The following is a 25,724-nucleotide window of genomic DNA, read 5'->3' as shown; positions in this document are numbered from 1 at the left end:
AAGATTAAATTTCTCCGTTTGACTCAACTATTTTGAATTCCATATGTTTAAGATACATGCGGGTATAATTACCCCTTCACAGATCACTCAAGTCTCAGATACAGATGCAAACAAAGAAACATGTATAAACAAGTATCCAGAGGGGTAGCCATGTTAGTCTGGATCTGCATGTTAGTCTGAGGGGTGACAAGGTATCCTGTGGCACCTTCTAGACTAACAGATTTATTGGAGCATAAGCTTTCATGGGCATGCATCTGACGAAGTGGGTCTTTGCCCACGAAAGCTTATGATCCAATAAATCTGTTAGTCTATAAGATGCCACAGGACTCCTCATCGCTATGTCTAAACAAAACACCCTGAGCATGGCTGGATTCAGTCCCATTGCTATTATTCATGGAGGTATAAAATCATTACCCTTCAATCTGATACCCTTCTATTCTCACACATAGGCCTCCACTAACCTGGACATGATGAGTTGCAGTTACTCCACCACAAAGGAAGTAGTTTAGGTTGCTTCTTTTTTCTTTTCTTCCTCTTTTGTTGGCCTGTTGTAGCATCACACTTGTATCTCAATAAATTCTGCCTCTATTAGGAGATCAGCTTTAGAATCAATGCTGTCTACAACAGAGACCTTCAGAATGTGTGGATTTCATCTCAAATTGTTGCAGACTTGAAATGAATTGAATTTTCAGTAAACCAAATGGTCAACTTACCTTTTCTGGAATCCTGAAGATTTTCTGCATGCTTTCTGGCTGCCTTGTCTGCTGTTTGCTACTTTGCAGCCTCACCTAGGTCAACATTTTACTATGTCTACAATTAGTTTTCCTCCTCAAAACAACAGGCATGCATTAGTGTCCTTAAAGTCACTGGCCTGTCATGTATCTGCTCAGCTAAGTCTCAGAAGAGAGGCAGACGCCGTCATTAGGAACAACACTCTTTGTAGTTACTAACTATTTGAACATGAAAGACTGCTGTAGCTCTTAATCTGAGTGAGGGGTGAATTTTCCAATCTGAATTAGAAAATATAGGCTCTTGGTGCATCTTCAAGTCTTTCTTTCAAGATGAGCTTTCCTCTATTTTGTGTAAGATACCACGTTTGCTCCATTTGTCTGCTTACGACTTACTACGCTGGCAATCAATGTAGGTGCCTCTGTAGCCTACAGAAATTGGAATGAAACTGATATCTGTCCCTCAAAGGGATTTCATTTGTTTGAGAGAATTCTTGATTACACTTCGATGGATAGCATTGATGAATCTCAAGCATAAACCTTGTTTATTGTGCAGGATTTTAGTAAAGCAGTCTCTGACTACTAGTATGGTCTTGACTTAAAAAGTGAAGTGGATTGCACTTAATAGTTCTTTTCACTCCTCATTCCAGACAGAATCATGATCTGATTGCTCTGTCTAAAGCCCGAGTCCAGTGAGACAGACTATTAAAAAATTAATTATCCATTAGACTTAGTCAAAAGATGAGCCTATATCAGGGTTTTTAGAATCATTAAGTACTTGACAGACTCTCTGCAGCTGCTTTCATCCAATGTGGTCTATATATACCTGATCCCATGTAGGTACTAGGCATGTGAATGGGTAACCAGTTACCCAGTAGGCTTCACTCTTACTGGCTGATTCTTACTGAGTACCAGTTAACCAGTACCCGTGAGAAGCCTTCACCCGCAGCCTGCCCGTGGGGGCGGGAAGCCGGTGGTGGCCAGGGCACAGAGCCTCCTGCTGTCAGTGGTGATAGTAGCTCAGGGCTGGCAGCCTGTTACTGGCAGGGGTGGCAGCCACAGGGCTGGGAGCCTCCAGCTGCTGGCAGCATCAGTGGTAGCCCCAGGCCAAGGATCCCACTTAGTCAGTTAACCTAACATTGAACCGGTTATCTGATTAAACAGGATTTTACATCCTTAGTAGGTACACAGACCCTACACTACTTATAAAAATAATTGAGGATATGTCACATGACCTTGCAAATACTAAAACCACTATTCTGATCCTACATACCAGAAAATTTAGGGATTTATTCAATGTATATGGCTATGGTCCCTTTAGGAAGACATTGTGGCACGGGTCCGTTAACAGCTTTCCCACAGTGAGCCCGCAGCCCACTTTGAGAAACACTGACCTAGTGGGTGGAGAGAAGATGTGATGTGTCTTGGTTTCAGTAAGACTTTTGATGCAGTCTGAAATAACATTTTCATAAGCGAATTAGGGAAATGTAGTCCAGATGAAATTACTATAAGGTAACAACACAGCTGGTTAAAAGACCATACTCAGAGAAGTTGTCAGTGGTTTGCTGTCAAACTGGTAAGGAGTATCTAGTGAGGTCCATTCAGAGTCATTCCTGTTCAATACTATTCAATAGATTCATTAATGATTTGGATAATGGAGTGGAGAGCATGCTTGTAAAATCTGCAGATGGGAAAGGTTGCAAGAACTTTGCAGGATACAATTCGAATTCAAAACAACCTGACAAATTGGAGAATTGATCTGAAATCAACCAGATGAAATTTAGTGAAGATTAGTGCAAAGTCCTTCATTGATTTAGAGAAGGAAAAATCAAGTGTTCAATGGAGAATAACTGGCCAAGTGATAGTACTGCTGAAAGCATTTGGGAGAACGGGGGTTACAGTGGTTCTCAAATTGAGTCTGTCAACAATGTGATGCATTGTGTAAAATATTATAATCTTGGGATGTATTAACAGGAATACTCTATCTAAGACACAGAGAGGTAATTGTCCTACTCTACTTGGCACTGGTGAGACCTTAATTGACCTCTGATGTCCAGTTTTGGGGGGCCACACGTCAGGAAACAGGTGGACAAATTGGACAGTGTACAGAGCAACAAAAATAAGAAAAGATTTAGAAAACCTGTTCCATGAGTAAAAGTTAAAAAACCAGCGTCTTGAGAAGAGAAAACTTGGAGGGTGGGGACCTTAAGATTCTTCAGACATATTAGGGAATGTGATAAAGGACTGTGATCAATTGTCTCAATGTCCACTGAAGATAGGACATGAAGGAATGGGCAAAGTCTGCAGAAAGGGAAATTTAGGTTAGAGATTAGGAAAAACAGTAAGAGTTGTTAAGCATTGGAATAGATTTCCAAGGGAGGCTGTGGAGTCCTCATGATTGGAAGTTTTTTATATCCAATCAGGTTAGACAAACACCTGTCCAGGCTGGTCTAGGTTTACTCAATTCTGCCACAGCACAATGAGCTGGATTTGATGACTTCTCAAAATCCTGTCCAGCCCTATACTTCTCTGATTCTATGTCATAGAAGAGAGAGACCAAGATTTTCATTTTTGAAAGAAAAAGAAAGGTCTGGAGTTGAGAGGTAAATCTGTAGTGAAGATTGCCCACACCTAAGGTCCAGAGTGAGAAAAGAAGCAAACTAATGACAAAAGTCTGTGGAATCCCACAGAAAGTTGTCGGTTGGGGGTGGGGGAGAAGGGGATGGGAAGGACCTGTAAAAGGACATGCTGAAGGAGTGATTAGAGAGACGAGAGGACAACTTGCAGAGGACAGAGTCATTAAGTCAATGGAGGACAAGATTTCAATAAGAGAGTGATCATGGCTGCCACTGCCAGGTCAAGGAGGCTGAAGATCGAGTACTGGTTCTGAGCTTTGGCTAGGAAGCGATAATTAGAAAGTTGGTGAGAGCAGTTTCAGTGGAGTGCTGCAAGGGATGGAAGCTAACTTTCAAAGGGTCTAAGATGGAATTGGAGGAGCGGAACTCTAAATAGTGATTGGAGGGTAGTGCATATAATGAGCTGAAAATGAAAGGGAGATAGGGTGAGACAGGAAGAGGAGCATCCAGCAGAGGGTGAGAACTGACTCTTACACTCTTCCCTCTGTTTTCATGTCCATTTAATGCAGCTTTTGTTGGGTGTCACTGAATAGAGAATGTGACACACATCACAATACCATCTCTTTTCCTTTCTTTGTTTTTAGCTGATGAGGAGATGGGATCTGTTTACTAATCAGTGCCCAATTAGTATATTGGTGCAACATTACATTAAGAACACTATTTAACTGTTATAAGTCTTCCACACTTCAATTTGGTTAGTTGAGATTTGTTGGAATATCTCTTGTATTGCTTTACAGGTAGTTGCTTGAGCATACTCATAGTTTACTTGCTTTAATAGTTGCATGAATAAAGGGAATAATGGATACAAATTAAAACCATTATCCATTGTGAGTTTTGTATAAACTATATTTTTATCCGGTTAAAAATGGATTTGAAAGAATAATTCTGGATAGTTTTGTGGCTTTTTGAGTTTTAAACATAATTTACAGTGCAAGAAGAAAGTATTTTTAGGTAATCTGCCACAGAGGTAGGTCATGTCCTCACATGTTTTAATTTGTAGTCTCTCATTGGTTTAATTTTGGTTTTGCTTTTTTTTTTTTAATCAGCAATATCAGTGGCTCAAATTCGCGTAAGTAACTGGATTAATGAAATACAGTACTAAGAATCGGCATGCCATTACAAATTTTAAAACAATGTTTGTCATCTGATTTTGTGGTAACAAGATGAACAGAACAGTAAACCAAATATTGCTGAAATCTTTAATTTACTTCAACCTGTCTATGAAAAAAACAGAAGGCTTTCACAAAACAGTAATATAGTTCACTGTTCATTCAACAATGAATGGATTTTGTTTAGGGAAGGCATCAGTTGGTTAGCTTTCAGCTGGTGAGTTTTTAGAAACAGTGGAGAAATGGTTCAGTGTGCAGCCTTTTCATGTCCATGAGCATTAAAACATGCAGTTTTTCTCTGGTACAATCTGTCTCTTTGAGAGATTTACTTCATGATATTAATATTTTTCATTGATAAAGGCACATTACTTTTCCCTGATCAAAATGGTTTCCCAGACAGACAATAATAAAAAGCTATTGGTGTTTAGCAGTTGACATTTTTCTATATCATTTATCCAGTAGGACTTTTGGAAACTTCTTTTAATGCTAAAATAACATCTGAAAATGGGCAATTTTTGGAGACCACTCCTATCCTCTTGGAAGTTTCTCTTTTCACTATCTATTCTGAGAGGTGAAAGAACTAGAGCATTCATTTCTACTCTTATTTATTTAATGCTACATTCAGTGCAAAAATCAATGTAACAATCCTGTGTCTTCATTCTAGACTGTAAAATACTTACCCCTGATAGTGCCCTGTTGCCTCCCTTGCACAGACAGAAAAGTCTGAGAGACTATTTCCTGACTCAAGGCACTGGTTTGCAGAAGACTTTCATTTAGATTGGAGGGTTCACTAGCTTGCCAACTCCAATTGCAGTCATTGTTGATGTGAAATTGCACAGCAGAAGGTTAATGGCAATGGTTTAGAGAGGCTTCAAAGGGTTTTGTATGACCCCAGCATGCTTGGCATTCCTTTCTGCTGTGTAAAGGTTGGAAATTTCTCCCCACAGTCAGAAGAGCTTAGGGCAAGGAACCTACTAGCTCTGTGGTAGGTGTCTCTTATGCTCTTGCAGAGAGGAGAAGATTGTTATGGCAATAAATCAAGAAGGATCATAGACATATGGAGGAAAAGTAAATTCTGTCCTCCATAGTGAAGCGTATATATACATTTTCTGAGGGGGAAAAGGAGGCAAGTGAAGTAAATGTCATGTACCATACCATGTCTTAACAGTAATGTGAGAGTTAATGGTTACAATCAGCCAGAGACTGCAAAGCAAAAGTGGGGAAAATTAGTAGTTATGGGAAAAAAATTGTTCTGGTGTTTTTTAATACATACTAAATTGCTTTTGTCCTAATATGCGAAAACATGTTGCATAAAGATATTTTAAGAAAGTGTGAATGTTCTATTTAAATTTGTACCAAATTAATTCTGTGTAGCACGGTGCATTTAATTTAAATGCTAGCTGGGCTAATGAATGGCTTAAGCACTTACAGAAAGTGTAGATGTTTACATTTAATTCTTTCTTCTCCTGAAGACTTATGGTGACTATTTGGACATATCACTTGTCCGCAGTTTCCCTTTGAGGATAACTGTACACTTCCTAGGAGATTAATATTTGTAAAGTCTTATCCTTAGGACAGAAAGTGGTGATGGGAGGAGGAATGGTAGCACTGACTACTATTAAGGTTGCCTACCACTTCCAGTTTAGGACTCTATTTATAGTTGCTGATAACTTTAACCATTCAATTTCAGATTTTCCATAACAGGTGTTTGTCTCAAGTTAACATGTTCTGGAAAAATTCATCCAAAGTAGTTTAGTCACATTAGAAAATGTGCGTAGGGGAAAATGTTTTTTACCTATGTTAAAATATTCCAGATATCTTTTCTTTAGAAATCTTTAGTGTCAATGTCAACATGCTTTAGAGGATGGATTATCAAGGATGTGCATTGGGACATCCCTGTGAACCTTCCCTCCCGCCTCCTCCAAAAAAAAATTTGGCTAAGTTATAAGGCTTTCCAAAATATTACAAGTTTGCACATGCTCAGTAGAGACACCTCGGATATTAGCACTAAAATCTCTATAACTATGCAATTGTCATAGCTGGAATTGTATATCTTTTTTCCCGACAGTGTAGACCTAGTCTGAGACTAGAACCATTGAGGGGAACAGGGTGAGGTGGAATGGTATACAAATCTAACAAGAAGTTGCAGTGCAGGAGACTGACTGGGCAAAGTGCCTGGTACAAAGAAGTATAGAGGGAAAGAATTAGGCAGCAAGTTGGAAGAAAAACTGAGATTGGATAACGGCTGTAAAGGGGTTGGCCGGAGCATCCCTCCCCACCCTGTGGTGCAGCAGGCTCAGACATGGCTTGGCTGGCACAGCCCATGGCATGGCTGGCCCAGTTGGGCTAGAGCAGTCCTGGTCCTTGCCCCTCAGTGAGCTTAGCCCGACCTGGCCAGAGTAGCCCTACCTGTGCACAGTGCAGTGGGTTCAGCCCAGCCTGACTTGAGCAGCCTGCAGCACAGCAGACATAGCATGGCTGAGCAGCCCTTCTTCCCCCACTCATGAGCATAGCTAACTGGTTAAACTTTATGTTTAACTGGTTAACTTTTTAACCAGGATTTTACATCCCTAGATCAGATGAGGATCTGTGGAGGGAGACTGCATCTGGAAGCCAGCGGGTGGAGGGCAGGAAAAGAGATCAGAGTTGATGCTAGAAGGGGTACTGAGACTGGCTGGACAAGGAGACTGGGGATGAGAAGCCTGAGATGTGGAGAATGGGACTGGAGAGGCAAGTTAGAATGGGATTGGGGGCAAGAAACGGGTGGGAAAGAGTCAGAACAGGGATGAGTTGGAGGGAACAGTAAGAGAGGAGAGTCAAGCTTAGCAGGTTCTATGATCATACTCCAGGGCCTGGATTAAAACGCAAGTTTTGTGAGTATCATCGTTACTTTGTTGTTCAGAAATATCTGACACACCCACTGCCAAAGTGTGTCCTGCATCCCTTTTTATTGATGATGCATATGGAGGATGATAATATACTATTGCTTTCACTTTACTTCAAGTGGCAGCAGCTTGAGGAATGGAACTGAAGATTGGAGCTCCACTGATGTCGACCCAAGTGGGTGTCTATATGATGCCACATAATGGATTTTTATTTTTTTCAGTTTGCTTTTTTTTTTATAAAACTAGCAAATTGCACACACCACATTATAAAGGTTGCAAAGCCATGTATGTCAAAGTTAGGAAATGCCAGGCATAGATTTATCTTAAGTTTGCTTTCTGGTACATATACATTACAATTAGATTTGGTGGAATTTTCTTATATAATTTTGATGGATAATAGCTATATTTATTTTCACGATGGTGCAAAATTATACTATTAAGGCATTTTTTCAATTTCTATCCATTTATTTCACAGGTGTGAAAAATTATAGGGGAGGTCAGACAATAATTATTTAGTGACAGCAGATATTGAGATTCAAAAATGTAAAGGCTTATGACCATTAAAACAAATTATCATCATCACAGGTGAGAAGATACGATCAAACTCTGATAAGATCTCATACATCATTTTTTCTTTGCCTATCTATACATTTATATAATTGATGAGAATTTTTGTCAGTTTGTGCATGTGGTGAAATCAACATTTACCAACATTTACTGATAAAAATGTTCTTTGAAGCCTAATTATGATGGTGTTTTCACATGATCATGTTTGCCACAGGATTCTGCTTCATTGAGAGCACAAGGTGGACCTGTTCTAGGGATGGATCAGAGTTGTTCAGTGAAGGAGGCAGTCGTTTATAGAGCTGCTGCTTCAATTGCTGCAGAAGATGGAAGGTGTATAGTGAATTAAGAAGGGTATTGCTAGAAGACAAAGGAGGGTCTCACAGTAAAGGTAGCTGAATACTGCCCTGGAGGATTGGATTCTATCCCTACCTCTGCTACATAGTTCCTATATTATAGGCAGATCACTTAAATCAGACTTTTTTTGTACAGGTAATATTGTGTTCGCCTCACTTAGGTCCTAGATATCTTAAATTAAGGACCTAAAATTAGCAGACACTTTTGACCTTTGTCTCTGTGCCTTAGCAATCCATGTATAAAATGAGGATAATACTTCTTCCCCTTCATCTCTCCAAGAGTGTTATAAAGATAAATTAATTTGTTTGTGAACCACTGAGATATAAGGAGAAGTGCCATGGAGAAAGTCATGAAGAAGTTAATAATTCTGTCTTCAGATCAGGGTTTGAATAGTGTGCAATTAAATAAAGCATGGACCTGGGCCACCCACTGAACAATGAGCGTAAAACAAAATATTGCTCATTAAGCAAATACCATCCATCGTGCACTGAATGAGGCTGGGATTCTGTGAATAAAAAAAGTATGTGATCATGTAATCAAATATTTAAATTCTGGCATTTCCTAACTTTTGTGTGTTTGACTTTTCAGTCTTAATAATGTTCTATTTTGTCAAAGGTTTTTTGATTCACAGTGCAAAAGTTCAGTCTTTATACCCATTTAGTCTCAGCTGAGATTCTTGGCTAAATCTCCAGACTCTTGTGCTATAAACCCTAACACTACCATTCATCCTTTCTACATCCTTAGTATTGGTGAGATTGGGATTTTATAAATGTAGGATTTATCTTATAATTCCAAACAATCCACATACATTAGCGTGCAAGAACTGTTCGCAAACACTATAAATGAAGCACTTTCATCTCCTATAGTTGAGGTTACTGGCATGTTTCTTATTCTAATCAACTGGAAATAGGAAATTAATGTTTTTCTATCATATTCATATTTCAGGCTGCAATTTGCAGACAGGCCTTATTTCTGCACAAAATTTTTTTTTATGTTAAGTGTGAGCAAAAACAGTTAAGTCACTTGTGTTAAAAAAAAATACACTTTTCCCCTGAAAATACAAATTCTTGTGATTTTTTTTTTTTTTATAAACAAGTTCTGTAATTGAATCATGAAAGCAGAAAGCTACAGTTTGGCAGAAAAATATTCCTGATTGTAAACAGAACACTTAGTTGATTTGGCAAAGTTATAAGCCTTTTGTAAAAGTCACGTACAGTAAGGTTTAATAGGGGAATTGCAGATGCATGTTGTTCCTATTGAAGTAAGAGGAATGAATACATATGCTTTTATTGAAGGGCAGAATTTAATCCTAGTTTTTATCAGTGATAGTGGTATTTTAAATAAGTACAAATTCAACTAGACACTTTTTAAAATGTACACAAGGAATCACAACCTAACCGTTGGCTCTGTCATCTTTGCAATGCCTTAGAAGAGAAGTCAGGGATTACTCTGACAGCTGGAGAAATCCAAAGGATGTATAAAACCCACTTTCCCCATCTTTAGCTTGTCTGTAAGAATTCAGTGGTATGCTAAGAGCAGGGCCAAATGCATTGTACTGTGGTCATCTCATCTAGACAGTGTGGGATTCTGTCTGCTGTAATTTAGAGCAGAGCATCATGGAGAAGCAAAGGTTGCACAGAACCTCTCCATCGGAGAGGGTGTCCTACGTTGACCATAGTTTACCTTAACCTGGGAACTAACTCAGGGTTTGTGCACTAAGTGAAGGAGGATTTGGTATTGATATTCGTTCTGCTACTGTTGTGTAACAGGGCAAACTTAAACTCACCAAAAATCACCAGTAGTGTTTAAATGTTAATTGTATAGTACCTTAGTGAGACAGTCACAGAGTCTCTCCATACAAAAAATGTTCCTACAACTAAAACTGGAATATTCTTTCTATAGTGTAATGTTTTGCTGTAATCTCTGTCCTTCTGGGGATTCTATAGCTCTGTGGGTGATTTGTGTAATTCAATCTAGTCTTTCATTAGAAGTAATAGACAGTCTTAATTACAACATACCACATAACAAAATGTTAAAGGTTCTAGAAATGTTGCCAACAGGAAAAGGATTGGACAATGTGAATTTTGATTAATTAAGAGAACTGGCAAGGTTTTATGTCCACTGGAAGCTCTGTAATTTTGGTGTTGAAATTTTTCTATTTGTTGTAAATTGTAACATTTAAGCGGTATTTAAAAAGATGTCTTTTGAAATGGAAAAAATTTGTTGTTGTTGAATATGTTATAACTGTAAAATATAGATATTTACTGAACTATTTTTTTCTCTTCTGAAGAAAGTGTTAAGTGTGTTTCAGTGGGTGGTTTGCCTTAGTTGTAAAATAGTATGCTAATTATGTGGAGGGAAGATGATTAGCTATGCCTCAGAAAGTGTGTTTTTAAAAAATGGAAACTCTCAAATGGTTTTAAAGACTATTGTATGTTAGGAAAAGATGAAAATGAATATTATATGTAAAAGAATGTAAAGAGTTTACAAGTTAACTGGTTACCTGGTAAGCATACCCCTTACCAACATGTTTAGCTGGGTAACCGGTTAACCAGAAGAGGTATGCTCTGGCCGGGCCTGCCTCAGATGACCCCCGCACCTCGGTGCAGCAGGTTCGGCTTGGCCCAGCTCAGCCAGAGCAGTCCCCACCTGCAACATGGTGCAGTGGGCTCAGCCCAGCCTGGCAGGTGCAGCACGTGGCACAGCATGCCCAGCTGGGCTGGAGTAGATCGTGGGGCGCGTCACAGGCAGAGTGTGCTCTAGCCTGGCCAGGCCAACAACAATGCAGATGTGGGGGCTTCAGTCCAGCCAGGCCAACCGTGATGTGAGCCAGATTGGAGCAGGCCCCCTACCTGTGGTACTGTTGGCCCTAACAAACCTGGCCAGAACAGGTCCCTCTGGTGCAGCAGGCTCGGCCCAGCTGGAAGAGCCCCTGCCCACAGCATGGTGCAGCAGGCTCAGCCCAGCATGGCTGGAACAGCTCACCACACGGACTGGAGCAGCCGACGGGGGCAATGCAGTTGGGGGGCATTCCAGCCCATCTGGACCAGCCACGCCCACAGGCAAAGGACACTCCAGTCTTGTCAGGCCAAATATGATGGGAGCCCTCCGCCCTGTGGCGTCATGCAGCAGACCCTGCCTGGAGCAGCCCCCTTACCCCGGTGCAGTGTAGTGGGCCCAACCCAGTTAGAGCAACCAGCAGCACAGTCTGGGCTGGAGCATCCCCTCCCCATGCCACAGGATCACGGTTAACCAATTAAACATTATGTTTAACTGGGATTTTGCACCTCTAATTATAGGTTTGTTGTCTACCATACCCCAACCTCTCTCAAACAACCCATAGCTGCAGAAGAGTAGATCTGTTTCTTGTAGATTCCAAAAAACAGCAGACTAAAACTATGCAGAACTCTGATTAGCTTCACTGCTGCCTAGTATTCTGCAGTTTTAATTTCTGTCTGTGGCTCATTGGGAAACTAACAGCAGCAGCAGAACCCTGAATGACTTAGCAGAAGAAGACAACCACAGTATGAAAAATGTTCTTGCCTATTTATCTCTTTTCAGTGAGAGACAATCTGGCAATTCGCAGGAACAAGGTAGGATGATCTCTGGTATCCCAGAAAAGCACTGCTGTGTCCAAGGAACACAAAATGAACGAACGGTGTCGGAAAAGCGGACGCGTTTTGTCGCAATCTCTGTAAGCCTCTTTTTATGAGGAAGAAGGGATGTTCCGAAAAAGGGGTTTTTTTTTCTGAAATTTGGCCCTATGTAAGTGGTCCAAATTTCAGAAAAGCCTCTTTTGGAATTAAATTGGAAAAAGATACACAATTTGTATACCACAAATTGCATTTCTTTTTCTGCTTTATCTTTGCAGTGTAGACATAGCCTATGATTGGTGGAATGTGTGTGCATTCAGTGCAAGGGACTGGCCCTCAGGGACCATGTATGGGCTTTGGAGACCAGGGTAGCTAAACTGTGGAAGAACTATGGAAGGCAGAGAGGTACATAGATGACACTTTCTAGGACACAGTAGAATGGTCTTATTTCCAGTCAGATAGACCTCTGTGCTGTTGAGGAGAGTATAAGTCTCATGGAAGGAGAACATCCAGTTGGAGCAGAGGGAAATGATCCTATAGCCTTGGTCTACACTTGGGATTTATTTTAAAATAAAAAGCAGAGCATTCATGCTGCCACGCCCACTATTTCGAAATAATACTCCTGCTTTTCTTGGGGAATAACCTTATTTTGAAATAGTTATTCTGGGAGTTATTATTTTGAAATAAGTTACTTTGAAACAATTTCCTGCTGTAGACAGACATATCCATCGTTGCAACCTTCGTTTCCAGGCGATGTCGTGATATCCTCTTGCACTGAGGATACCTCTCTGGAGGAGAGAACTCCAGTTTTAGGAAGAGACAGGTGTTAGTAATAGGGGATTAGATCATTAGAAAATATAGGCAGCTGGGTTTGTGATGACCAAGAGAACTGCATGGTGACTTTCCTGCCCGGTGCAAGGTTGAGGATCTCTTGAGACAAGGGATAGACTTGTGTGTAGTGCTAGGAGGAGCCAATGTTCCTGGTATCTGTCGGTACCAATGACATATGGAAGGATAGGAGAGAAGTCCTGGAGGCCAAAATTTAGGCTACTAGGTAAGAGATTGAAAACTAAGATCTCCATGATCGCATTTTCTGAAATGCTTCCAGTTCCATGCGCAAGACCAGTTAGGCAGAACTGCAGTGTTTTCATATGTGGGTGAGACCAATGGTTTAGGAAGGAGGGGTTTAGCTTTATTAGGAACTGGGAACACTTCTGGGAAAGGGGGAGTCTATACAAGAAGGATGGGCTCCAACTAAACCAAAATGAAACCAGATTGCTGGCATGTAAAATTAAAAAGGTTGCAATTTAAGGTCTTGGAGAAAGCTGACTGGTGCGAAGTTGCACATGGATCATACAGAGACATCTCTTAGGGGCTGGTCTATTAATAGAGATTTTCTATGTTCTACTAAAGAGAAGAGGATGGAAGATGATAAAACTGGTAAGATCTGATGAGAAACAGTCAAATGAAAGAGTTCCATTCAATCACATCATTTAATGGCAGACAGCTACAAAATTATTTGTTTTTTAAGTGCTTACATACAAACCCAAGAAGATAAATAGTAATATGCGTGAAATAGAGTGCCTTCTTTGAATGAAGATATTGATATAATAGGCAACCCAGAAACTTGGTGGAACAAGTTTCAAAGGGGCACAGTAATACCAGGGTACAAAATATATTGGAAGGATAGAACAGATCATGCTGGTAGGATAGAGGCATTAAATGTGAAAGAGCATAGAATCAAATGAAGTAAAAATCTTAAACAAACCAAATTGTACTATAGAATCACTAAGGATAGTAATTCCATGCTCTAATAAGAAGAATATAGCAGTAGGGATATCTTCTCAACCACCTCACCAGCATAGTAACTGAGAAAACGCTAAGGGAGATGAGAGACTATAAAAATAAAAAACTCATTAATAATGGGGGATTTCAACTATCCCCATATTGACTGGGTACATGTTACATCAGGACGGACTGCAGAGTAAAGTTCTTCCAGTGCTTGCTCATGTTCATATATGCTCTACTCCAGGATAGTGCTGAGGGAAAATCTTCTGGCCCCAGTGCATTTGGTGAGCACACACCACCTATGTTGAACGGACATGAGCAACACATCTTGAAGAACACCAGTTACAGAAACAGGTAACTGTCTTTTCTTGGCACCTTGAATAACTGCTTTGTGGAGCAGCTGCTTCTAGAATCCACAAGAGGAGAGGCAATTCTTGATTTAGTCCTAAGTGGAGCACAAGATCTCATCCAGAAGGTGAATATAGCTGGGCCGCTTGCAAGTAGTGCCCATAATTTAATTAAATTTAACATCTCTGTGGTGGGAAAAATACCACAACAGCCCAACACCATGGCATTTAATTTCAGAAAGGTAAAGTGCACAAAATGAAGTTAGTTCAACAGATTAAAAGGTACAGTGTCAAAAATGAAATTCCTGCAAGCTGCAAGGAAATTTTTCAAAGACACCCTGATAGAGAGGCTCAACTTTAGTGCATGTCCCAAATTTAAAAAAAAATAGTAAGAGAACCAAAAAAAGTGCCACCATTGCTTAACAACCAAGTAAAAGAAGCAGTGAGAAATAAAAAGGCATTATTTTAAAATAGGAAGTTAAATCCTAGTGAGGAAAATAGAAAAGAGCATAAACTGTGGCAAATGAAGTGTAAAAATATAATTAGGAAGGCCAAAAAACAATTTGAAGAACAGCTAGCCAAAAACTAATAGCAGTTTTTAATGTACATCAGAAGCAGGAAGCCTGCAAAGCAAACTCCCTCCCAGAGCCTTAGGCAGGTTGGGGAGAGGAGTTGAATGGGGAAAGAACTTGGGGGCTGGGCATTCTGGGCACCACCAAAATTTCTGCAAACCTGCTGTCCCTGTCCAGGTCAAAAATCAGGACCTTCCTATTGTCAGACTCAGAGCAGCTAAAGGAATTCTGTATGCAGCTGTCAGTACAAATGCCAAGTAGAAAGTGGTTTGACTTCCATGCAAAATGTCACAGTTTTGCAAAGATCTGGCCTCCCTTCAGTTGTTCATCATATCCAAAAGCAGTATTGCATGTGGTTTGGCCACACACTAATGCACATGCATGCCCTGAGTTTACCTGGTGCCATCCAGGGGGTGACTCAAAGACTGATGGATTTGAAGGACTGTATGTTTCTTCTCTTCCCCAAAAAGCAAGGGAGTTAGATTGCCAGATATAGTAGTCACCATTAAAACATTTGCATCTGCCAAGTCGTAGCTTTCCATACATTTCCCCCATGTAATTAAAAGTATAATACCCTGTATTTAGGCTAAATTAATATCTGATAAACTACATTTCTATTTTGTGATAACTACTGGAAAATGTGAATATTTGGGCTAATGTGATGGTCATTAACAGATAAAGCATGTTTTTGGGGGAAGGAGTATTTCCTCAGAAAATGACTGGCAATCATGAGCAGTGGGTGAAAGTAATCATCAGTAATGTACCAGAAAAGAAGAAAATGGAAAAGTAAAGTAGAAACACGGTACTTCACCTTAACCTCTAAAACAACTACTAATGATTATTTGACTACCTCACCCTGGAACCCATTTTGTTGAAAAGTACATCCACCTAGGCTACAAAGTCAATCTTGTAATCTTTAGTAAATGGCTAGAGCTTATCCAGGTGGATCACCTATACATTTTCTCTGTTGTGGCTGAGAACTCACTACTTACTCCCAGAATGAGTTAGCAGATTTACTGAGGTTTTAAGTGGCTCCACACACAATTTTTGAATCCACATAGCAATTGTATCCTCAGTTTCTACCCCGACAGTATTGGTGCTAACTTAATTTCTGTGTCTGTTTGTCTTAAATCCTACACATACATCCAGTTGTATGCCTTTTTTCTTGAGATGTATTAAAGTAGAAAGTGGTGAGTCTCCTGAGACATATGCAGTGTTGTTCAAATCTGAAGTATGAAGTCAGCTCTACCACTTTGTTCTCATAAAATACACAAAACTGAAGCTTAATGGATAATAAATGCCAAGATTTGATGGGCAGGCTTTAAGATGATTAAGTGTAGTTGGGAGATACTAAAAGAACTGAAGTTTCGGAGAATTATATAGAAATCATAGCTAGATAAGAATGTGTGTTTTGTGATAGAAATTATGCCTTCCTCTGTCTTTGCTATGACAGTCTACATAAGGAAACAAAAGAGTTGAGATACTAAATTGATATTTGTAAAGAAACTGAAGGAGCCCAGATGAACTCTGTCCCTTTGAGGATATGCTCCATTTTCTATACAGGCAGTCCCCGGGTTACGTACAAGATAGGGACTGTAGGTTTGTTCTTAAGTTGAATTTATATGTAAGTCGGAACTGGTGTCCCGATTCAGCCGCTGTTGAAACTGACCAGCCGCTCCTCGGTGCTGTGGGACCAACCCGGCAGCGCCCCAGCTGCTCTACCACCGCCCCAGCTGTGCCCCCACCTCCCCAGCAGACCAGGGAGACGCGGAGCGGCTTTTCTCGCCACGGAGGACGCGGGCGGCGAGACCACCGCGCGCGTCTCGGCGGTCTGCTGGGGGGGGAGGGGCAGCTAGTTCGGGGTTCCCTCACCCTGTTCGTAAGTAGGGATCCGATATAAGTCGGATCCACGTAACCCGGGGACTGCCTGTACCGGACTAACGTTTGTGCGATTTTTGGTTACAAGAAAAAAAGTAATAGTTTTCCCTCACTTTAGCTTGGTATTGGCATTTTTCTGTAGAGTGCTGGTGTGCATTGTCAACTCTCATTGAAGCCAAAGGGAATGGTAGGTGACTGTATCTTAGTATCATGGCTTTAGTATAATATGCTTTGCTGAAAAGTTCAATGCCAACCAATCTTGCAAAAGCCAGAATCCACTTAATGCAATAGGTTTTTTTTTCCATGCTCCAGAGTTGTTACCCATGGTCTGGTTGAGAAGTTGACCTAGCTAAAAATTAGAAAAAGATGTCTGGCAGATTTTTGAGTGGATTTTTTTTGCCATGTCCTTATATTTTTCCAGTATGTCACTGCATCAGGTTATGATCACTGTAAGAAAAACATGAGAAGGAGATTTAGCATAGAGGGGGCTGAAGATTTGAAAGAACGCTCCTTAATGAAGTATTTAAAAATAATAATTACCTGGTTTGTTAATTTTTTCTCTCCATCTTGTTAAACATTTCTCTGAAAGGATCACTATATCTTCCAAATGGTCATCACCATTATCACAGTTCAAGACAGCTACACCTGTATTTCCTCTTAGTGATTCAACAAAGGTATCCACTTTCAGCTTCCAGCTCCCCTGCTGTTGCCTTTCTGGGTGGAGACCCAAGGCTTTGTTCAGGCTATGCAGTATTTCCCAGCAAAAATATTCTGCTTAAACAGATCTGCTTGTGTTCTCTTCAGGGACTGTTAATATCTGCAGTGATCAGTTAAGAATTCTTTCTATGCGAGCCTACTTTATTTTCAAGGTAAAAAGCATTACAGAGAATACATTTAAAATTATACAAGAACCTATACACATGCTAATAATTTTACTAGGCATCACGTCACCCAGGTGTTTGCTGTGGTTACAAGTTCATCAAAGTTCATCACAGTATTACTGAGGCTAAGTCTTTCCAGTCCTTCCATAAGGATTGGGGCCTTTGTATTCAAGGAGTCTCCCCTGTTGCATCAGAGACAAAGGCTTAAAACCAGGGCTTTTATCCAGAAGTTGTAGGGGAAGTTATGTTTTGAGGTTTTGATGGGTGGCTAGTTGATGATGATGATCCTGGAAAATCCACTTTGAACTAATAACATACGTACATATGTATTCACAGAATGGCAGTGGCTTAAAAAACTGATAACAGAAGAAGTTTATTAACATCCATTCCTTCCTACTAAAGCAGGTTCATACAATGCCACAACACCAAATATATTGTAAAGATATTAACCCTAATTTAGTAAGGTTTAGGTTAATTCAGTACAATTTATCTTTATTCCATAAGGTTTGTTCAGGATATTGTCAGTCTATCAGAGCTGTATCCAGCTTGGTTTGTCCTATGCAATATTGAAACAGTTTCAAGGTCTGTCTACTTCGTCTTTTCCTTTTGCTGGGAATCTGTTTTGCATGGATTTGTTCTTCCTTTACTTCCTTTCAAGTGTTGACAAGCTCTTTTTGGAGAGCCTCAGTGAAAGTATTTTTTGCCAAGCTTAGCGTTCTCATATTGTTCATCCTCCAGCTCAAAGATGTTCATTATCTTCTTTAACTTAGTTTCAAGGAATTCCCCTGGGAATCCATACCAAACTTGTTTTAGTTGGAGTTGTAGAATTCCCATTTTACTACACAGTCTTCTGTGACTTGGGGCAAGTGATTTTAATCTCTGCCTTAATTCCCATGTGTAAAATAAAGATAATGCTTGTCTGATTACTGGTTGTTGAGAATAAATCCAGTGAATGTTTGGGAGACACCTAGACACGGCAGATTAGGGGCTACATTACTATTTACATAGAAGATGGATGGTAAGACGATGCTCTTCTGGGATTGCATATCTTTTCTGAGGCAGAACTTCTGTGGCACATGGAACTCGTGTGCAGAGCTTAACATATACTTAGCTTCTGGCCTGACCACTCTTAACTTTCTTATCCTCAGTATAGCAGCAGGAGCAAAACCACAATTATTCAGGAGCTCCAGAATCATTCTCATGGGAAGAGGCAGCTGGAACAAGGGGCATAAAATCATGTTTAATCAGTTACACTTAACTGATTAAGTGGGATCCCATGGGCAGGGGCCCAGCCAGGCCAGAGCAACCTCTGGCTCCATGGGGATTCCAGCCCTCAGCAGGCTCCTGGCTCCCAGCCTTCCAGGGCTGCCACCTGGCAGTATGATGGGCCTGGTTGAGCTAGAGCAGCCCCCTAGTTAACCAGGTAAGGGTGATACTTATCAGGTATCCAGTTACTCATTCACATCCCTAGCTGGAACCTACCTCATCTCTTTCATTCTCATGGGAAGAGGTAGCATATATGTGGGACCCCCAACTTATCAGCTTTCTTCTGATGTTGATAGGAAAAATGGAAATTCCAAGCAGGCTCAGGAGAAAGTTCTCTTCTAAGAATCCCAACGACATCCAGGGTCATTGTCCTAGTTGTGGGGAAAAGTAAGATTGACCTTAGATACTGCATTAAATAATGTTTGTAATGCATTTTGGCTAACAGGCAACTAATAAAGGAGAACAGTATATTCAAAAGTTTGTGAGAAATATAGATTTGTACAACCATAAACTGGAAAAAAATATATTTTGTATATCCTTCCTGTGCTAATGTTGGTGAACAGGACAGAAACCAATCTCTTCCATTCCTGTCATTTGCTGTTGCTTCCTTAAGATTGATTATTCTGCCTTCACTGCTAATGGTTATCATTTCTCTTGTATACTTTCATTTCCAGTTTGTTTTGACTTGACATTCTGTATGTTGACATTCAGAATATGTACTCCAAATATGTCCAGAGCTTCCTTGGGATTCTGGTGAAAAGAGGTACTGTTTGGTGTTATTTCGGATTCCTTTCTTGGTGCTGAAGTCTTTTCAGTCAATGTTCAGAATCTTTCATAGGCGTTTATTTTGGAAGGTGTCTGTTTTTTTTGTCTGTTTTAGTAGATCTCCAACTATCACCTCCATACATTAACACTGAGATTGTTTGAATTGAAAATTCTCAGTTTTGTTCTGGCACTGTATGTCTTTGATTGCCATACTATGTTGAGTTGCCTCTCCTATCATTAAAGTCTTGTTTCCTCCTTGAAGTCTCCTTTGGTTAATATGTTGATATTTTTGCCTTCCTATGTGGTACTACTGCTTGACATCTGGGTTCTAATAGGGTTTCTTATAGCATAATGAATGTTGAACCTCATTTAGCTTGTTATTTTTGCCCAAGTTGTCTGCCTTTCTTTTCAGGGGTGTCTCTGGATGGCACAATATCATCAGCAAAGTTGTTCTACCAGTGTTTGTGTTGCTCATAAATTTCATTTTCCATACCATGGCAATGCCAAACAACAATGAAAATTAAGTGCAGAATTGTTTTCTGCCAGCAGCCACATTAAACCATTCTGCTGTCTGGTTATGCACTCTCACAAAACACTCTGTACATGGCCTTGATGATATTGACTGTTTTAACTGGGATTCCACAGGACTGAAGAATATTTCATGGTGCGTAGGTCAATCTCTCAAAAGCCATTTGAAATTAAAAAAAGAAGAGGGGAGGGGAGCTTGTCATTTTTCTGTGATGGACCTTTATTGGAAATATCTGATCTACATGGGATGTCTTGGGCCTCAATCCACCTTGTTCTTCTCAGAGCTCTGCATCATCTGCCTCTTTCATCCTCTGCAATATCATATTACAGAAGGATTTCTCTGCAGCAGAGAGTAGTATAATTCCTCTGCAGTTGTTACAGTCAGTAAGATCGCCCTTTATTGGTGTTTCCATTGGTCAGCAGAGGTCTCTTTTCCCCAAACTTTATTGAACAACTGTATCAATTTTGGAACTTAACTTCATTCACAAGTTTAATTCTTATGCAAATGGTATGAATCAGGATATGGGATGGCTCACATATTATCAACCAACCAAACAATGAAGGTGCTAATGGTTCTTGATGTCTGTGTAGAATCTGGTGTTGGTCCTCTTCCTTTCTAAGTGCAAACTAATGGTTCTTGTCAGCCTCTTGTAACTACTTAGTCTTTAAGATGCTACTAGACTATTTGTTGTTTTTTAAGTTTTTCCTGTTACAAACTAACTGGGCTATCCCTCTGAAGCTTATCTACTCACTGTCTCTTTTCTTTTTCTTCCTCCCCTCCATTTTTTCCCTTCTTCTCTCCCTCTCCCTCTCCCTCTCCCCTTCCTTATTTATTCTTGGATCTGGACTTCAGACACTCCTGTCATCTGAAGAAGTGGGTTGTGCCCACGAAAGCTCATGTTACCATCTACATGTTTTGTTAGTCTGTAAGGTGCTACTAGACTATTTGTTGTTTTTTACGTTTTTCCTGTTACAGACTAACTCAGCTACCCCTCTGAAGCTTTTGTATCAGTTTTGCTAGGACGTTTTTGTCAAGTAATTGTAAAATGTTGTTTGAAAAATGTGTGTCCTATTCAAAGCTTTCCTTAAGGTTTTTCTAAATATGAAAGAGAAACTATCAAACAGTTTGTGTGGACTCCAGAAGCAGATATTAGAAGCTTTCTGTTTGGGATTTTTTGTGTGACTTCAACCAGTTTTAAAAATAGGGAGATGTTCAGGGAAGAGGATACACCAAATATTAATGGTGCACTGGGTTTTCCAAGGAAAACCTGGACATACTCTTGAATTTTACAGATTAGCAACTACAGTAATTAATATTTAATCCATATTACATAATTGTCAGTTTTGAAAGTTGCAAGTGTTAAATTCACCAAACCAGTTTATTCTGCTGTGTAGCCAACAGAATATTTCAAACATCTTTTTGGTAAATAGTTTATGTAAGGTCATTTAAAAATGAACTGCACTTGTTAAGTACTAATTTATTTCCATTATAAGCACGAATATAAAAGTCCAGTGAACTGGCCCAGGGCTACACTACATTTGTAATTAGTGGCAATGAGCTTGCTTGCTTCAGCTGGAAAAATTGGAAGCATGCTGCACTTTGAAATATTTAGAAATGGGTTGGTAACATTCCACCAGCCTCCAAGTCTGCTTTGAAAATGTGTTTTATTTGCAAAGCAAAGAGGAAGACAGGTTTGAGGCGGGGAATGTTGGTGTGTGGGGGTTATTTAATTTCCTGCTGAAGTCCTTCCTGTACTCTGTGCTTACAGGCTCCGTGGAGCTGAGCACCATGTAATTGATGTGCAGCCTGCATTGCTGAAGGTTGGACTGCACCATTCCGTGAGCGAGGGAAGATGTAATCTGATCCTCTGCCGCTAAAGGAGGAATCTGTTAAGTCAAGGCTTTGACAGGGCAGAGTCTCCTCCAATAATCTTCCCCCTCTCTCTCATTATTCCCTCAAGTTCTACTCCAGCAAGCTGCATGTATGTATGTGTCCTGAGAAGCGGTTTGATACTGCGCTTCGTTTGCCTTTTTGTGGAGTTTTGTTGCTGGTTCTGCTGCCTAATCTTCCTTTTCTGACGTGCCCGAGCATGTCCACATTAGAGTCTGTGACATACCTACCTGAAAAAGGTTTATATTGTCAGAGACTACCAAGCAGTCGGACGCACGGGGGCACAGAATCATTGAAGGGAAAAAATACAGAAAACATGGGGTTCTACGGCACTTTAAAAATGATTTTTTACAAAGTAAGTAACCTGTTTTTTTCTTGTTTGAGAGTGTGTGTGTGTGTCTGTGTTAAGGAAGAAAAAAATCTGTATCATCAGAGATGGCTGCAGTATCTTCTCTTTTTGGTGGGTGGCTGGATGCCTGACATTCTTCTCTACAGCATGAATGAAGGGAAATAATGAAATGGCTAAATGAGATGTGAAAAGCTTTTATCCTAGGAATCTAAATAAGAAGTGATATGTTGATCTGAGAATTTACCTTCAAATAAACTGCTTGACTTTCAAAATGCAGCTTAGCTATATATTAACCTGAAACCTCTCCATGCATAACTGTTCTTTAGTGAATCTTCTTTCTGTACCTTACCATATCTCTCAGGCTTATTTTATTTTCATTTTGTTAATGTGAATGTACAAAATGGTGCAAGTAACGGTGTTGATATTTACATGTAATGCAGTGGGTTATGGAAGACTTAGGTACCACTCTGTATTTGCGGTAATGATGCAGAATACAGTTTGATATTTTGATCCAAGATCTGTTATTTCAGTAAATCAACACTGTCTAAAGGACTTTAGTCACAGAGAATTATTTCACAAGGATGTTTGCTTGGGTATTTCTGAAACAAGTTTTCAGTCACACAAAAATCATACTGAAATCTAAATTTTGTTACTAGAGCAGTTTTCTGGAAACAAAGTTTTTTCTTAGTATGGTAAATGCAATTGTGTCAATAAATTTACTTGGCATTCCTGTGAAGTGCTGAAAACACATATATGTCACGAAGCTGATAAGAACAGATGAAAAAGTTTCTTAAAATAATTGAGAACGGGAAATTGGAAATGTCATTATTAGGTAAATATAGGACTGTATGTTGATATAAATATTTTCTATGTACCAATAGAAGAATAAATGAATATACCTGTTTATACTATTGCTAGTACAGTATTATATTTCTTATACCTAACCATTTTTGCTTTTGAAAAAGTAAATCTCTTGTGATAGGAGGGAACCAAAACACAAATATAAGTATTGGTTTGAAATATCCTCTCAAGAAAATCAGTTTAATTTTAAAAACTTCCTGTAACATTAAAATACTCCCTTAAGATTCAGACTAGAAGATTTCTCTAGCATGATGTTACACTAAAACAAATGAGATTTAGGCTTCCAGTGGTCCTTCTGTCTTGCTCCTGTACAATGATAAAAGATGGTCTCCATTATTCTCAGTGTTGCTTAGAACAATTTGTGGGGGAGTGGTGGTGGGAGGGTAGGGTTGGTTCTTGCCTTTGGGATTTGTTGGGTTTTTGGGGGGGTTGTTTGTTCTGTTTAATGTTTTTATGGTGACACGGTTTATTGTGTCCCATGTGAGCCATGGGCAAGAAAACAAGATTTAGCTATAAGGAATGTTGTTTTGTTTTTTAATTAGTATGTATAACCTTAGTAGTCCTTTCTCTTAATTACTAATGGAAAAAAATACAAAAGCTTAATTGAATGTTTCCTAAGTGATATGTAAATGTCAGAGTATTTTAAAAGGAAATGTTTCTAATGTAAACATTGTATATCTTTAGAGAATCCAGTTCCTTTTAGGAAGGAAGACTGGTACAATAAATGGTTGAAACCAATCATAAAGATGAAAGAAATAACATCTGCAATATTTTAAAAAACAGAATCACTGAATATTATGTATCTAAGATATTAACTTTAAGCCATTCATCTTAAAAACAAAGCTAAAAAGAAAACCTAAAAACCCTCACAAATATTTAAGGTCCAAATTAATGCATGGGTAGTTCATACATTCTGCAGCCAATCGTTGTTCTTGCTCTACTAATGGCTAACATGTTTTGCCTACATCAAAAACAAATCTTTATTTGGCATAAAATGATTTTCAGTTGAGTCCAAAAATCTGTGGCTGAAGATTACCAACATATGTAGGAAGTAATCCTTATTTGTCTGGATGGATGAACATGTCTTTCACTGGTTTCCATCTCTTTGGTAATTTTTGCAGACTTGCTTCTCCTTTTAACAGCTGCCCTGTTCATTATTTGTTTGTTGATCATATCTAATTGTGGGTGACATTCTTTTAAATTTTAGTCCTTTTGTAAAAATGTCAATGCCATCTTTGTCAGTGTTGCTGTCATTTCATAACTGTTTGAAATAGTAAATTAACAATGTTAAGATGTCATTTTTAAGTATTTTAAATTTGTTTTTATTTAATGCCTAAACATACATTTGCTCTACAGTGCCCAGAGACTATACAAAATTTAACCCACTTCTCATTTTCAGACTTCACAGTTGGTATAGCTATGAAACTAAAATAATGGGGTGAAATTCTTTCCAGAGGCTTCACAAAGATACATTTTTTTAAAATAAACCTTTTTATAGTTATATCCAAACTCTCTTTCTGTATAAAATAACTCTTGGAAGCAAAAAGTAAGATGGTAGTTTTAAGTATCTTTAGTCCCCAAAGTAGCAATGGTATACACTTTAGTCATAAAATAGTTTTAATGAATAAGTATTTCACATTTTATTCAAGATATAAATGAAACATTATTTCAAATTATTTTATTAATGCGGGATTTATGAAAATTCAGGTAAAAGGGAAAATGTGTTCATTTTAGATATTAGACGTGATTTATGCTGGTCATACAACTAAATCTTTGGGGTTTTTTTTCCCCTCCCCATCTTGCAGATGAAGAGAAAGTTGGACCATGGCTCCGAGGTCCGTTCTTTCTCTCTGGGAAAGAAACCCTGCAAAGTCTCAGAATACACGAGGTAATTAAATGTAATAACAGATGATCTGGTCATGATTCTTACATGTACATCCTGTCTTTCCAGCTGCTCAGACTGAATATTCATAGCTCATCTTAAATGTTAACACTATAGAAGGGAATTGGTGATATTATACCTATTACAAACATGTAATTCAGGTGGTTAAAACTATAGAAACTGAAGTTGAGTTTTAATACAGTAGCTGAAGTTTATTTCTTTAGAGGTTTACTTTTAATTTATAATATATTGCCCATCTACAAAGCTTTCTACAGGGTAAAAGCATCCCTCAAAATACAGTGTGAAGTTAGTACAGTATTAAAAGGGACTTAATGGTAAAAAATTCTAAAAATAAAGACTTTTCAAAATATCAAATATATCAACGGAAATACTTCAGTGGAAATTTATGTAGGCAGAACTGAACATATGATCCTAAGAAAATTACAGAAAAATACTTGCTATCTATAATATAATATGAGTCCCAACTTCTCCCTTACTAATGTTGATTTGTAAGTTAGTGCACAAGTAGTTGCATTTATTTCAGTGAGACTCCTTGCAGAGTAAGATACTAATCAGCATGAGTAAGGGAGTAGAATGGGGCCCGGCCCTGAATTAGCAAGAATACTTTATTTTCTAAGGGAAAGATTTTAAATGGTCTATATGAATACATTAGAATATGCTCTTTACTTACTGTAGTTGCCATAACAACTAGATATAATTGTTCTCTAATGTCCTACTGCATGCCATCATTTTGGAACTTGTATCATCATAAAACTTTCCCAGTTACTTTCCACTTAAAATTGGTTTAGCAGGTCAGTTCTTGAATATGTCACTGTGAATGTAT

At 39.0% G+C, this 25,724-nt stretch overlaps 1 protein-coding gene across 9 annotated transcripts in view; it reads left to right on the top strand.

Annotated features, from left to right (window-relative positions):
- Positions 1 to 25,724, top strand: part of FBXW7 (F-box and WD repeat domain containing 7) — a 277,673-nt gene that overhangs the window by 216,943 nt on the left and 35,006 nt on the right. For 7 of the 9 annotated variants that reach the window (XM_075930055.1, XM_075930052.1, XM_006111571.4 and 4 more), the window contains one exon: positions 24,804 to 24,886. In XM_075930055.1, coding sequence (XP_075786170.1) covers positions 24,804 to 24,886 — 83 coding nt within the window. Of the gene's footprint in view, positions 1 to 21,666; positions 22,144 to 24,803; positions 24,887 to 25,724 lie in introns of those variants that run through there. The other 2 variants (XM_075930056.1, XM_025185405.2) reach the window with 2 other exon arrangements.

Source organism: Pelodiscus sinensis, chromosome 5 (assembly GCF_049634645.1).
Source record: "Pelodiscus sinensis isolate JC-2024 chromosome 5, ASM4963464v1, whole genome shotgun sequence".
Lineage (NCBI taxonomy): Eukaryota > Metazoa > Chordata > Testudines > Trionychidae > Pelodiscus > Pelodiscus sinensis.
This window is presented reverse-complemented; position numbering and strand designations above follow the sequence as displayed.